Raw genomic sequence first — 13,857 nt, 5'->3', positions numbered from 1 at the left:
GTTGTGTTAAATCGCCCACGTCGGATGCCACCCACCGCCACTCATATAAAGTGTAGGGTATCATTCTTAGTATATATATATATATATATATATAGAGAGAGAGAGAGAGAGAGAGAGAGAGAGAGAGAGATGTTAGCTTGCACACCTAATCTGGATGTGATGCATGGGCGACTGAGTGCAATTCCAGGCGCCCGGATCACTTCCGGCCGCCTCGGAGTCAATTTCAAGGACTTGGGATGCCTAAAATCACACTCACTCACCCACAGTCGTGGGATTTTGAGTGTCCAAATCATTTCCAAGCACCTCAAATGCTCAAAATTGATTTGGGACATTCGAAAATAATTCAAGTGCTCAAAATCATACTCAATCGTCTACAGACGCATATAATCGATGTGCACCATGTATATGTGTGTGTGTGCGCATGCGCACGTGTGTGAATTAGCCTACACACCTTATCTGTATATATAAATGTTAGCATATATATATATATATATATATATATATATATATATATATATATGTGTGTGTGTGTGTGTGTGTGTGTTAGCTTGTACGCCCGATCTGTACGTGATGCATGGGTGATTGAGTAGTTGCTTGGAATCACACTTAGTCGCGCTCAATCGAGTGCGTGTGTGTAGTTTTGATATCCCTCACATCTTATCTCACACTCCCTGTGCACATCCAAAAAAAATATAATTTAAATTTTTTACATAATACTATAACATAACCCCTAAAGATAAAATTTTATTGGCACAACTAGGAGCTTAAAAAAATAAATAAATAAAATTGATCAAGGTGCATCAAATCATCTGAGGCCCCTCGATTTGTGAGGAGCACCCATGCTGGACGCCCACAGCGGGTGTGTGTGTGTGTGTGTGTGTGTGTGTGTGTGTGTGTGAATGTTATGTTGCCCGACGCCTCTTACGCGACCGTGAGTGACGCTCTTACGTGACATTGCCACATCGATTTCTTTACATTAATAAATTCCTTTTATTCTCCCCCCCCCCCCCCCCCTTCTGCCTCTATTCAAAACCCCACCCTCGACTTTTAATCACTCGACTTTCCCAAATCTAAATTTCCCTCGCTCTGGGTCCTTCCTTTGCCACTGTCTTCCGTCGATCTCGCTCCTGTCGGCAAGCAAAGAAAAGGCAAATTTCCCTCGCTATTTCTCCTTCTTTCGCCATTGTGTTCCATTGATCTCGCTCCTACTGGCAAGCAAAGGCGCTACAAGATAAGCAGCCGCATGCTTATTCTTGAGCTAGCTAGAAGCTCCCCAAACTGTCACCACAAACATAGTCGACGTTGCTTTGCATAGCACCCCTCTGCATTCTTAATTGTAAGTCTTTCCACGCTACTGTCTATTTTTTAGCTCTATACAATATTATGTATTAAGATTTATCCTACAACATATAAGTCCTAACTAATACAACATGTAGCAGCTACTTGGACAGTTCAAACAACCTTTTCTTAGCATTTTTTTGGTTATATAATTTGCAGAGAACTTGCCAAACATCATTTCCCACATTTCATAACCAATAGTAAGTCATTTCATTTTAAGATGTACTCTCCTCACGACGCCCACCAGCAGCCCTCCTCACGATGCCCAGCTTGACACAAGTAAATTCAGCCACAAACCAAAACACATTCGATGTCACAACTACAAAAAGAACAGGGCACATCCCAAAACCAAACGCATGCGAAAAAAATAAGGGAGAGGTGTAAATAGACCCCAGAAGCACGACGAACTCAAGCACATGCGTCGGATCAAGTGAGTGATTCACTACCAGGGGTCGGAGGCAGCCAGGCCCGACCATACGCAACCACTCCCGACCACCAGGGGCAAACGCGACAAATAGGAGTCGGCCGAGGGCACCCACAACCGGCCACCGTTGAGAAGGAGAAAAGAGAGAGGAGAGGGGGAGCTTATGCTTCATCACCTTTGTCCCCATCTCCTTCGCCGCTATCGCCAGGGAGGGGAGATCGAAGAGAAGAAGAACGCGATCGAGGAGGTTGCGAGGGAGAGTGAATTAGGGATTTCGGGTGGGTGGGGATATTAGGAATAAGTCCCAAATTTTGGGACAAAAAAGAGAGTTCATCCCAAATTTTGGGACAAAAGGTATTTTCATCCTAAATTTTGGGACGAAAGGTATTTTCCTCCCAAAGTTTTGGGACGAAAACATCATTCGTCCCAAAGGGAAAAAAATAAAAAAAAATTAAGTAATGCATTAAAGATAGATCTATAGAGTTTAGAATGATATGAAATAAGTTTCTATATATTTGTATATTTCTCCTTATCATAGAAATATCTTCATCCATAATTTTAACCTAATATATTGAGTGTGGTGATTTTTTTAATCCAAATTAGGTCAAATTAGGGTTAAAAATCATCACACTCAATATATTAGGTTAAAATTACAGGTGAGGATATTTTTATGATTAGTAAAATAATACAAATATAAAAACTTATTTCGTAAAATTCAGACATCTTTGTGTTCGTATTTAAGGTTTCAAACACGTATACAAACATACATTGAACATTAACTTTCTTAATTAATAATAGTAAGCTATATATGTTTCACTAAATATGGATCTAAATATGTCAAAATTTTATAAAATAAATTTCTATGTATTCATATTATTCTCCTGATCATTATAATATCCTCATCTATAATTTTAACATAATATATTAAGTATGGTGATTTTTTAACATGAATTAAGTTAAATTCAAGTTAAAAAATCATCACACTCAAAATATTAGGCTAAATTTATAGATGAAGATTTTCTATAATCATGAGAAAAATATGAATACATAAAAACTTGTTTCATGAAATTTCGATATCTTTAGGTCCATATTTAGGGCTTCAAATTCTTTATTTTTGTTTTTTTATAATTCTGGGATGAATCTAAGATTCGTCTCAAATTTGGAGAGGAATCTACTGATTCGCCACCAATTCTAGGATGAATCCCAGATTTGTTGCCAATTCTAGGATGAATTTAGGATTCATCCCCAAATCTGGGATGAATCCATGATTTCGCCCCAGAATTGAAAAAAATAAAAAATAATAATAAAAAGAAAACAATCAGAAGCCCTAAATATAGACCTAAAGATGTCAGAATTTTATAAAATAATTTTCTATATGTTTATATTATTCTCCTGATTATTATAATATGCTCATCTAAAATTTTGACCTAATATATTGAGTGTGGTGATTTTTTAACATAAATTAGGTCAAATTCAGATTAAAAAATCACCACACTCAATATATTAGGTTAAAATTATGGATAAGGATATTTTTATGATCAGGAGAAAAATATGAATATATAGAAATTTGTTTCATGAAATTCTGATATATTTAGGTCCATATTTAGGGCTTTCGATTATTTTTTTTTAGTTTTTCAATTCTGAACAAATCCTAGATTTGTCTCAGATTTAGGGACGAATCCATAAATTCATCCCAAAATTAAAAAATAAAAAATATAATTGGATGCCCTAAATATGGACTTAAATATGTCAAAATTTTATAAAATAAGTTTTTATGTGTTCGTATTATTCTCCTGATCATTATAATATCCTCGTATAAAATTTGACTTAATATATTAAGTATGGTGGTTTTTTAACATGATTTAGGTTAAAAAAAATCACTACACCCAAAACATTATGTTAAATTTATGGATGATGATATTTCTATATTCATGGGAAAAATATGAACTCATAAAAACTTATTTTATGAAATTCTGACACCTCTATATCCATATTTAAGACTTTCAATTTTTTTAAGTTTATTTTAAAATTTTCAATTCTAAGATGAATTCTGGATTCGTCCCAGAATTGTAAAAAAAAATCAATTGGAAGCCCTAAATATGGACCTAGAGATGTCAGAATTTCATCAAATAAATTTCTATATGTTCATATTTTTCTCTTGATCATATAAATATCCCCATCCATAATTTTAACCTAATATATTGAGTGTGTGATTTTTTAACTAAATTAGATTAAATTTGGGTTAAAAAATTACCACACTTAATATATTAGGTTAAAATTATGGATGAGGGCATTCTTATGATCAGTAGAATAATATGAATATATAGAAACTTATTTCATAAAATTCTGGCATCTCTGTGTCCGTATTTAAGGTTTCGAACACGTATACGAACAAGCGTTGAACATTAACTTTCTTATTTAATAGCAAACTATATATGATTCACTAAATATGGACTTACAGATATCTAAATTTTATGAAATAAGTTTTTATATGTTCATATTATTCTCCTGATCATTATAGTATCCTCATCTAAAATTTTGACCTAATATATTGAGCGTGGTGATTTTTTAACATGAATTAGGTCAAATCCAGGTTAAAAAAATCACTACACCCAATATATTAGGTTAAAATTATGGATGAGGATATTTCTATAACCAAGAGAAAAATATAAACACATAGAAAATTCTTTCATGAAATTTCGACATCTCTAGGTCTATATTTAGGGCTTCTGATTCTTTCTTTTTGTTTTTTTTAATGTTATAATTCTGGGATGAATCCAAGATTCATCCTAGATTTGGGGACAAATCTATGGATTCGTTATCAATTCTAGGATGAACCCAGGATTTGTCGCTAATTCTAGGACAAATCCAGGATTCATCTCGAAATCTAGGATGAATCCATGGATTCGTCCCATAATTGAAAAAAATTAAAAAAAAAACAATAAGAAGCCCTAAATATAGACCTAGAGATGTCAGAATTTTAAAAAATAATTTCTATGTATGTTTATTATTCTCTTGATCATTACAATATACTCATCTAAAATTTTGACATAATATATTGAGTGTGGTGATTTTTAACATGAATTAGGTCAAATTCAGGTTAAAAAATCACTACACTCAAGGTATTTGGCTAAAATTATGGATGAGCATATTTCTATGATCAAGAGAAAAATATGAATACATAAAAACTTATTTCATGAAATTCTAACATCTCTAGATTCATATTTAGGGCTTTTAATTATTTTTAAAAAAATTTTAATTCTAGGATAAATCCTGGATTCATCCCAGATTTGGGAACGAATCCATGGATTCATCCCAGAATTTAAAATTTTTTTAAAAAAAATAGAAGCCCTAAATATGGACCTAGAGATGTCAAGATTTTATGAAATAAGTTTCTATGTGTTCGTATTATTCTCCTAATCATTATAATATACTCATCTAAAATTTTGACCTAATATATTAAGTGTGGTGATTTTTTAACATGAATTAAGTCAAATTTAGGTTAAAAAATCGTCACACTTAAAATATTAAGTTAAATTTATGGATGAGAATATTTCTATAATCATGAGAAAAATATGAACACATAAAAACTTATTTCATAAAATTTTGATATCTTTAGGCCCATATTTAGGGCTTCCGATTATTTTTTTTAAGTTTTTTTTTAAATTTTCGATGAAACCTGGATTCATCCCAGAATTGAAAAAAAATTTTAAAAAATAAGAAAAAAGAATCAGAACCCCTAAATATGGACCTAGAGATATCGAAATTTCATGAAACAAGTTTCTATGTGTTTATATTTTTCTCATGATTATAGAAATATCCTCATCCATAAATTTAACCTAATATTTTGAGTGTAGTGATTTTTTAATCTGAATTTATCCTAATTCAGGTTTTAAAAAATCACTAGACTCAATATATTAGGTCAAAATTATTGATGAGAATATTATAATGATTAGGAGAATAATATGAACACATAGAAACTTATTTCATAAAATTCTGACATCTCTAGGTTCATAAATAGAGCTTCAGATTTGTTTTTCTTTTTCTTTTTTATTTTTTTAATTTTAGGACGAATCCTGGATTTGTCCCAGATTTGGGGACAAATCCTAGATTCATCCCAGAGTTGGGGATGAATCCTTGATTTGTCCTAGATTTGGCTTCGTTATAATAATAAACTTCTACGACTAATTTTATATTCGTCGTGAAATATACAATGAATTATTAATTTGTTGCATAATTTGCAACGAATCTCGTTTCAGTTGCAAAATTACTAACTAATATTTTATTTATCATAGAATTTGGAACAAAATTGAATTTCATTGCAATTTGGCAATGAAATTTGTGACAAAATATTATCTGTTGCTAATTCTGGGATGAAAATATTTGGTTGTAAAGTTCATTACTAATTTGAGACAAATTTATGTTTTGTTGCTAAATTTGTTGTCGATTTGGGACCAAAATTATTTGTCCCTAAATTTTATCCCTAATTAATTGGTTTTTTGTAGTGAAGCATGCGGCTACTTATCTTGCATCGCTTTTGTTTTGCTTGCCGGTAGGAGAGAGATCAACGAAAGATGGCAACAAAGGAAGGAGCCAAAGCGACAAAAATTTGCCTTTGCTTTGCTTGCCAGCAGGAGCGAGATCAACGGAAGACAACGACAAATGAAGGAGCCAAAGCAAGGGAAATTTAGATTTGGGAAAGTCAAGAGATTAAAAGTCATGGGTGGGGTTTTTAATAGAGGGTGAAAGGGGAGAGAGAATAAAAGGAATTTAATAATGTAAAGAAATTAACGTGACAACACCATATAAGTGCACCGCTCCCGATTACGCACGAGGCATCGAGCAACATAGCATTATATATATATAATTCCAGACGCCTCGATTCCTTTTTTAAATTTTTTTAAAAATCAACACTTCCTTAAATCCTAAACTCTACATACATATACTATACCCCCCTTGAGCATCCAAAATTTTTAAATTTCAATTATTTTTAGCTTAAACACTATAACTAGGATTGTAAATGAACCAAGCATTCGTGAACAAGCTTGTTATATGGCTTGGTAAGAGCTTGTTTATGTTCATTCAATATAAACAAGATTAATTAAATAAACAAACTTGAACAACTCGTTAAATTAAACAAACAATTTGAACACACATATATTCAACTCGTTAACGTTTGTGAACAATGTCCATGAACAAAGTTCACAAATCATATTCATTAATAAAACTTTTTTTAATATGCTAAATAAATAATAAAATAAAATAAATAAATAAGTTTAAATTATCAAGATCAATAACTAATCAAACAACTAAAAGTTTCAAACAATCAAACAAACTTGAATTGATAGCTCAATAGCATTTAAACGAATCAAGCTATAACCAAGCTCAAGTCAAACTTGAACCAAGCTCAAGTCAAGCTCGAACCAAGCTCAAGCTAAACTTCAAATAAATTCAAAGTCATAAAAAATAAACTAAGGCAAACTTAAACAATCATTTCAAAAGCTTTGTTCATTTTAAGCTCGGCTAGACTCTATTACCTTATTAAACAAGCTTGAACATCCCAAAACTTGGCTCGACTCAGCTCGTTCACAGTCTTAACTATAACCCAACTTCTAAACTTTAAAGGTAAAATCTAATTGACTTAACCCCAGAGCTAACAAATAAACAAAAAAAATACTATTAGATATCCTAAATATATACCCCATGAGCACATAATTTTTTTTAGTTTTAAATTTTTTTTAACTTGAACACTATAACTCAACTCCTAAATCATAAAAGCAAAATCTAATTGGCTTAACATCGGAGCTAAAAAAAATTTAAAAACAAAAAAAAAGGTATTGAATCCAAAAGCCTTGACCTTTGTCGTGGATGAAGTCAGCAGGGCATCGTCCGTTAGGTAACATAATCGTGTGTGTCTATATATATAAAAGAATGATACCCTCCACAACTTACCCTGCATAACAGTGGGCAACAACATATGTGGATGATCTGACGCGATCAAATTTTTTTTTTATTTCTCTCTCATATACATGTAACATTTTTTCTCTCTTACATGCAAGTCTCTCTCCTATATACAAAGCGATGCTAGTCTCAGTACCAACACTAGTTTGAAATCAGCACCACCTTGTATGCAAGTCTCTCATCTTGATTTCTAGCATTAGTGTGTTAGTCTTTAAAGATCAGTACCATCTTGTATGTACAAGAAAGAATTACATATAGGAAAAAATAAATCATTATATATAAATGAGATAGAGAAATAAAAAAATAAATTTTAATTATGTCAAATTATCTACATATGTTGTCACTCACCGTTATATAAGTTAAATTATACAAGATATATCTATACTCCGTACATCCGTTCGATGAACAACGTATGAATTCATTTTGAGTCGTCCAGAATCACACACCGAACTGATCTGCCGGTATATAGATATATTAGATAAATTGGATAGAATAGTTAAGGGACAAATCCATGTGTCAGATAACATGCTCTTGGCAGTTGGCATTATAAGGTGACAAGTGCATGGCGTCCCACTCCACGCTTCACATGCCCATAAATAATTGCATGCGGGCTGTAATTTAGCTACTACATTAATTGCACCCCCTCCCCCTCGCGGGCCCCGCCCAATTAAGGTTCCTAAATAAAATTTGCCAACTCGCAACCCAGAGACCAGACTCCGAGAGCCACCGCTGTTGGGGCCCGCATGCTCCTTTTATGCACTTCCCTCCCCCATGCACCTCCAGGGCCCGTCGCGCCAGCTTTCCTCTGGAAGGAAAGGAGGGAGGAGTTACCGGTAGGAGGCCGTAACAGGGCCGTATACGGAAGGAGTGATACGGCTCGTCCTCCTCGACCTGGATCGGATGCTCCCCTCAGGACAGGGGCGCGAGTTTTTGCTTCTTCAACTGATCCCCATTGGTTGTTGTGGCTGACTAGTGTCCTCGAGAAGAGACCGGATTGGCACTTCTCTCGAGGCGTCCTCTATTTTAAAAAAGTTGTAGATGTCCCCTTCCCGTTGATCTGAACGCCCCTGTCTGAAGGGAAAACTACGAAAATGCCATCGCCGGCTTGGCTCGAGGAGCAGCGGTAGGGTGGCATTTTGTAAATGGGAGTTATCTTTTGGCTTGCTCCGTCCTCGCCACCACCGCCTCCGCTCTGATGGGCCGGCGCCGCCGATGGTAGCCTTCCTCCTCCTCTGCCTTCCCCTCGCCGCGGGATCTCTTTATAACGCACATTAGCCTTCACTTTTTCTTTCGGGTTTGAGCTGGGAGGACCAAGGACAGGCTGCGATCAGTAGGGGATCTGGACGTGCAAGAAATCGGAGTGGATGTAAGAAAGGTGCCGTCTTGATCTGGATCTTTCTGCTGCTAAAGTTTGATCTAGGAGTTATGTGCATGCGGATGTTACGGATGCCGTCTCTTGGGGTAATTTCTCTTGTTAGCTGTGGCTGAAGGTGGCACTTTGTGCTTGATTTTGGGTGGAATCTGCGGAATGTAGGTTAAGTACTGGTGAGTGTTAGTAGCATTTTTTGACTTGTTGCCTTAGTTTTCTCAAAGGAGGACGTTTTTCTTGGCTTTCTTCGACTGACTGACGAAATAGAGTTCTGAGTTGAGTAGATGAAGAAGGTCTGGGATTGCTTCGGGGGGAAACCAACTAGGATTAGTAAAGTGCAAAGGAGGCTTTCTCTTGGTGAGTACAAGAGGGCCGCGTCGTGGTCTATGTACTTGGTTTCTTCTGGTGGAGAGATCAAAGTTGGCAGGGAGGAACAATGGAGTGCCGACATGTCACAGCTGCTCATCGGGAATAAGTTTGCCACCGGTCGCTATAGTAGGATCTATCATGGCAAATACAAGGGTAGGGAGGTGGCTATCAAGATCATGAGCCAGCCGGAGGAGGATCCTATCCTTGCTGCTTCCCTTGAGCAGCAGTTCTCCTCAGAGGTTGCTCTGCTGTTTCACCTCAACCATCCCAATATTATCACGGTAAGGAATGATGCCTATATTTCAGCAAGTTTAGATTAATAATTTAGCATCTACTTGAACAGCTGATGCCTTCCTAGCCTTACCAACCAAAACTAGAATCTTGTTTAACCAATATTCATCTCAATCAAAATTTTAACAACTCTTCAATATCTTTTTAGTTAATGCTGCTAGTCATTCTCCTTGTACATTAGCTTACACCTGGTGCTTACTTTACTATTATAGTTAAGTCTCTTCCTTGAGCTATCAATGTTGTTATCAACGTTTCCTGAATGATGAAAAAAATTCTGAAAACTCAAGAACTTATTGGAAGAATCTGAGCTTACACTTCAGAACCTTTATCTTGAGCAATAACAACATTTAAATCCTCCTAGCTTCAAACAATTTGTGCTATTATGTTTTAGTCAATCAACATTCAGAATGGTAAAACTCTTCGGAACATAAAAATTGTGCATAGGTGACAAAAACATAATAAGACAAAAAAGCATATGCATAGTTTTATCTATTAATCCAGAGTAATGAGGATTCATGTTTGGTAAATGATAGGCTTCAAGCATAGCATTCAATGCAATGTTCAATAGATTTTCCATTAATATAGTTATCCTAAAGAGCAACCGAACATCAATGTGCTTCCAGTTCCAAAAGAAATATCGAGGTGAAGTTGACCGGGAGAAGGGCTAGTTCCAAAGTTTCCTCTGCTGCCTTCTACAACTTCGTGTGTTTGAATTTGTTTATGATAATTTTGACTGTGCTAATTCAAATCCATAATTATTCCTACAGTTGGTGGCCGCATGCAAGAAACCTCCAGTCTTCTGCATCATTACTGAGTACATGGCTGGTGGCTCTCTCCGCAAATACCTTCACCAGCAAGAACCTTATTCAGTCCCAAATGCTCTGATTTTGAAATTAGCTCTCGACATTGCTCGTGGAATGAGCTATCTTCATTTCCAGGGTATAATTCATAGGGATCTCAAGTCAGAGAACATTTTTGTTGGAGATGATCTGTCTGTGAAGGTAGCAGATTTTGGAATCTCATGCTTGGAATCTCAGTGTAGCAGTGGAAAGGGTTTTACAAGTACTTACAGGTGGATGGCACCTGAGATGATCAAGGAAAAAAGTCATACCAGAAAAGTCGATGTGTACAGTTTTGGTATTGTTTTATGGGAACTACTAACTGCATTGGTCCCCTTCAACGATATGACACCTGAACAAGCAGCTTATGCTGTTGCGCATAAGGTATCTTCTTATTTCATCCTTGTCGATCGAATTATTCTTGTAGAACTTGATTGTGCAGTCAGATTAACTGACCTGTTATAGTTTGTATAAAAATTCAGTGAATGACAACCAACAGAAAACAATTAAATGTGTTCTCTTATGCTTTTCTTATTCCTCAGCAGCTCTAAAAGATAAAACTAGTGGAGTTTTAAGATTACTCCAAAACTCCAATTTTGATGCTAATGCTGTTGATGCTTCAATTAGATGTTTTGGAGGTGTTCACCTCGTTTGTTGTTTTTGATAAATTATGATCAATGAAAGTAAATGAAATATGATGACAAAGACTTGTCTAAATCTGATCTCTAAATTCAATAATCAAAAAATTAATCGATAAAACTTAATAGTTAGGCATAACTTTCATTAATATGATAAAACGAGAGAATATAAATTAAGATCACAGACATGTCTAGAAGGAGACATGTTTAAAGGTGATCTATAAATTCTATTATGAAAAACCTTAAATGAATAAGGAATAAGGATTGAAGGTGAGAGGTGATAGAGGGAGCAAAAGAAAACATTAAGTTTGCAATATAATTAAAATGGATCAAACGATTTGAACATCGCTTGTATGAAAGTTTTACTTGAGCTGGGGATAATTGAAATTCATGATTTCATTGTTTGCTAGATTATTTGTTGTTGTTGTTTTTTTTTTTTTTTTTTTGGTACGAGGATTAACCATTCAAATGCTCAAATGAAAAATCTAAAGTAGCCTTGCACGTTTGAAATAATTTGCAATATTTTTTTCTATAAATCCTTTCTATTGATTCAGTATTTCACCTGGTATTTTTCTTACAAGAACAAAGCCAAACAAAGTGTGTTTTCATAGTTTTGTTGTCGTAGGTGACTATGAACTCATTTTATCCTATTAATGAATGTGTTTAGTTTCTTGAACTGAGGAGATGTGTTAATAAACAAGTTTAATAGGATCATTTACTTTATTTGTACCCTGTGTTCACTGATTATTCATTGATGTATACAGAATGCCAGGCCACCTTTACCAGCTTCTTGTCCTCTAGCATTTAGCCATCTAACAAACAGGTGCTGGGCTAGAAACCCTGATCGAAGGCCACAGTTTGATGAAATCGTCGCAATACTTGAGAGCTACATAGAATCATTTGAAGCAGATCCTATGTTTTTCTCATCCGACGAATCAATTAAATTGCGGACTCGGTTCGGATGTTTACCAAGGTGAATTCCCTGCGGAAGAACAATTCTCCCGAAGCATAAACATGATTTTGTCCAAGGTATAATCTGTATTATATATTTTCTTTTTCGTTGCCTATGTTTGCCTCTTCGAAATCGAATGAAGGGCTTGACTTTGTCTGGGCAATTCATTTCCTTTTTATGCAGTAATCTAGAAAGAAAAACAATGTTCTTCCACCAAATGGAAAGTATTGTAGCTTCTGCAGAAAATGTCTCCACTGTTCTTTATCCTAATTAGTTCTCTCTATCACTAGCTAACTCATTTGAACTTGGCCACTCATCCAAGCATTCATTCACTGATACACAACATCAATCTTATGCAGATGCACAAGTGAAGTAAACAAAGATATTCAATTTAACTTTAATCAAAAGAAAATTGTATTAAGGCACATATAATTTTATATAAAAGTTATATAAGAAAATGTGACATCTAGGAACCACAAGTGATAGTGATCCTTTAGTTTGTTTATAAACTAGAAGAGAGGATTTGATAGCAATAAAGAGAACTTAAGTGATTTATTCTCTAATCCATTAAATTGTAAGGCCTTCATCCAAATCGAATGTTTGAACACCAAAATTGTTTGAATTGTTTAGATGTTGTGGAACTTTGTTGCTCATAAAAGATTCTTCCACGATGTCTTCGGCACATTCAATGTATCGTGCCCGGCGAAGCGGCCTTGCTGTTATCATTTTGATGAAAATAGCACAGAAAACTCTGTGTTGGTAGTGTAGAGTTGCTAGTCGTATCCATGATCCATCCAAAGCTTGAGATGATACCTACTTGACATCACAAAGGTTTAACGATATGCGTTGTTCATGCGATGTTGTCAGTGTTTGCAAACAATAAGCCATTTTGACAATGTTGAGCTCATAAGGAGAGGCTGAGGCAATCGAGTTTGAAGAATTTGTATCGAAACCGATAAGGAGTATAGCACATATAAGAAAACAATTTCATATGGAAATCAAGGAGGAAGAAGACTTATTTGCTTTTTTGAAAAAAAAAATGCCTTCTCTTAACTTAAGAGTAATGCAATAGAATATACACGCAATCTCTCGAGGATTTATAGAAGATGAGTTGTGGTGTCTACGGAATCGTTTGCACATTTGTTCGAGAATAGTTGTAACGCTTAAAGAAATCTTTTAACACTTGTTACAAGTCAATACAACCCGACCGTTTTAGCTTCATTTGTCGTTATGTATCACATGCCGTTTTCTCTTTTTTGTATATCGGTTATCATATTTATGAAGACAAAGTACAAAAATACCTTTTTCAAAAATATACGTTACTAGACAAAAGGAAAGGAATTAAATTGTCAAATTCTATAATCTACAATAAAATTATGTAAACATAAACAAGACAAATTCATTTACAATATGATGCGGATGATATTAAAAAGCTTCCATGTAGAATCAGACCCTTTTATTGGCAAAGTAGTAAGTCTAGTTCTATTAATTTTATTGTTGGTTTAAATTATGACGTATATATTGATATTGTAAATATATACATGGTAAGAGATTCTCTTACGCGTGAGTGCACAAGGGTGGGTGTAAATTCAGGGCTCAGATTGTACTGAACCAAGGTTGACTCGTGTGTGAGCATGACCTACGCATGTCGAATGTCGGACCGGTCGAAGCTATTT

General features: G+C 34.8%; 1 protein-coding gene across 1 annotated transcript; it reads left to right on the top strand.

The window, feature by feature from the left end:
• The first annotated feature begins 8,688 nt into the window (after positions 1-8,688).
• On the top strand, positions 8,689-12,422 carry LOC122022258 (serine/threonine/tyrosine-protein kinase HT1-like). Its single transcript, XM_042580207.1, has 4 exons — positions 8,689-9,268; positions 9,377-9,742; positions 10,520-10,975; positions 11,994-12,422. Exons 2-4 carry the CDS (start codon positions 9,377-9,379, stop codon positions 12,204-12,206), a joined length of 1,035 nt encoding a protein of 344 aa, XP_042436141.1. The 5' UTR covers positions 8,689-9,268; the 3' UTR covers positions 12,207-12,422.
• The last annotated feature ends 1,435 nt before the right edge of the window (positions 12,423-13,857 follow it).

Source organism: Zingiber officinale, chromosome 9B (assembly GCF_018446385.1).
Source record: "Zingiber officinale cultivar Zhangliang chromosome 9B, Zo_v1.1, whole genome shotgun sequence".
NCBI classification, from domain to species: Eukaryota; Viridiplantae; Streptophyta; class Magnoliopsida; order Zingiberales; family Zingiberaceae; genus Zingiber; species Zingiber officinale.
The sequence above is the reverse complement of the archived record's forward strand: the minus strand, read 5'-3'. Positions and strand labels throughout refer to the sequence as shown.

Coding starts and splice junctions, on each gene's coding strand:
- LOC122022258 (XM_042580207.1), top strand. CDS start 9,377: ATGAAGAAGGTCTGGGATTGCTTCGGGGGGAAACCAACTAGGATTAGT. Junction 9,743..10,519: donor ACCATCCCAATATTATCACG/GTAAGGAATGAT, acceptor TTATTCCTACAG/TTGGTGGCCGCATGCAAGAA. Junction 10,976..11,993: donor CTTATGCTGTTGCGCATAAG/GTATCTTCTTAT, acceptor TGATGTATACAG/AATGCCAGGCCACCTTTACC.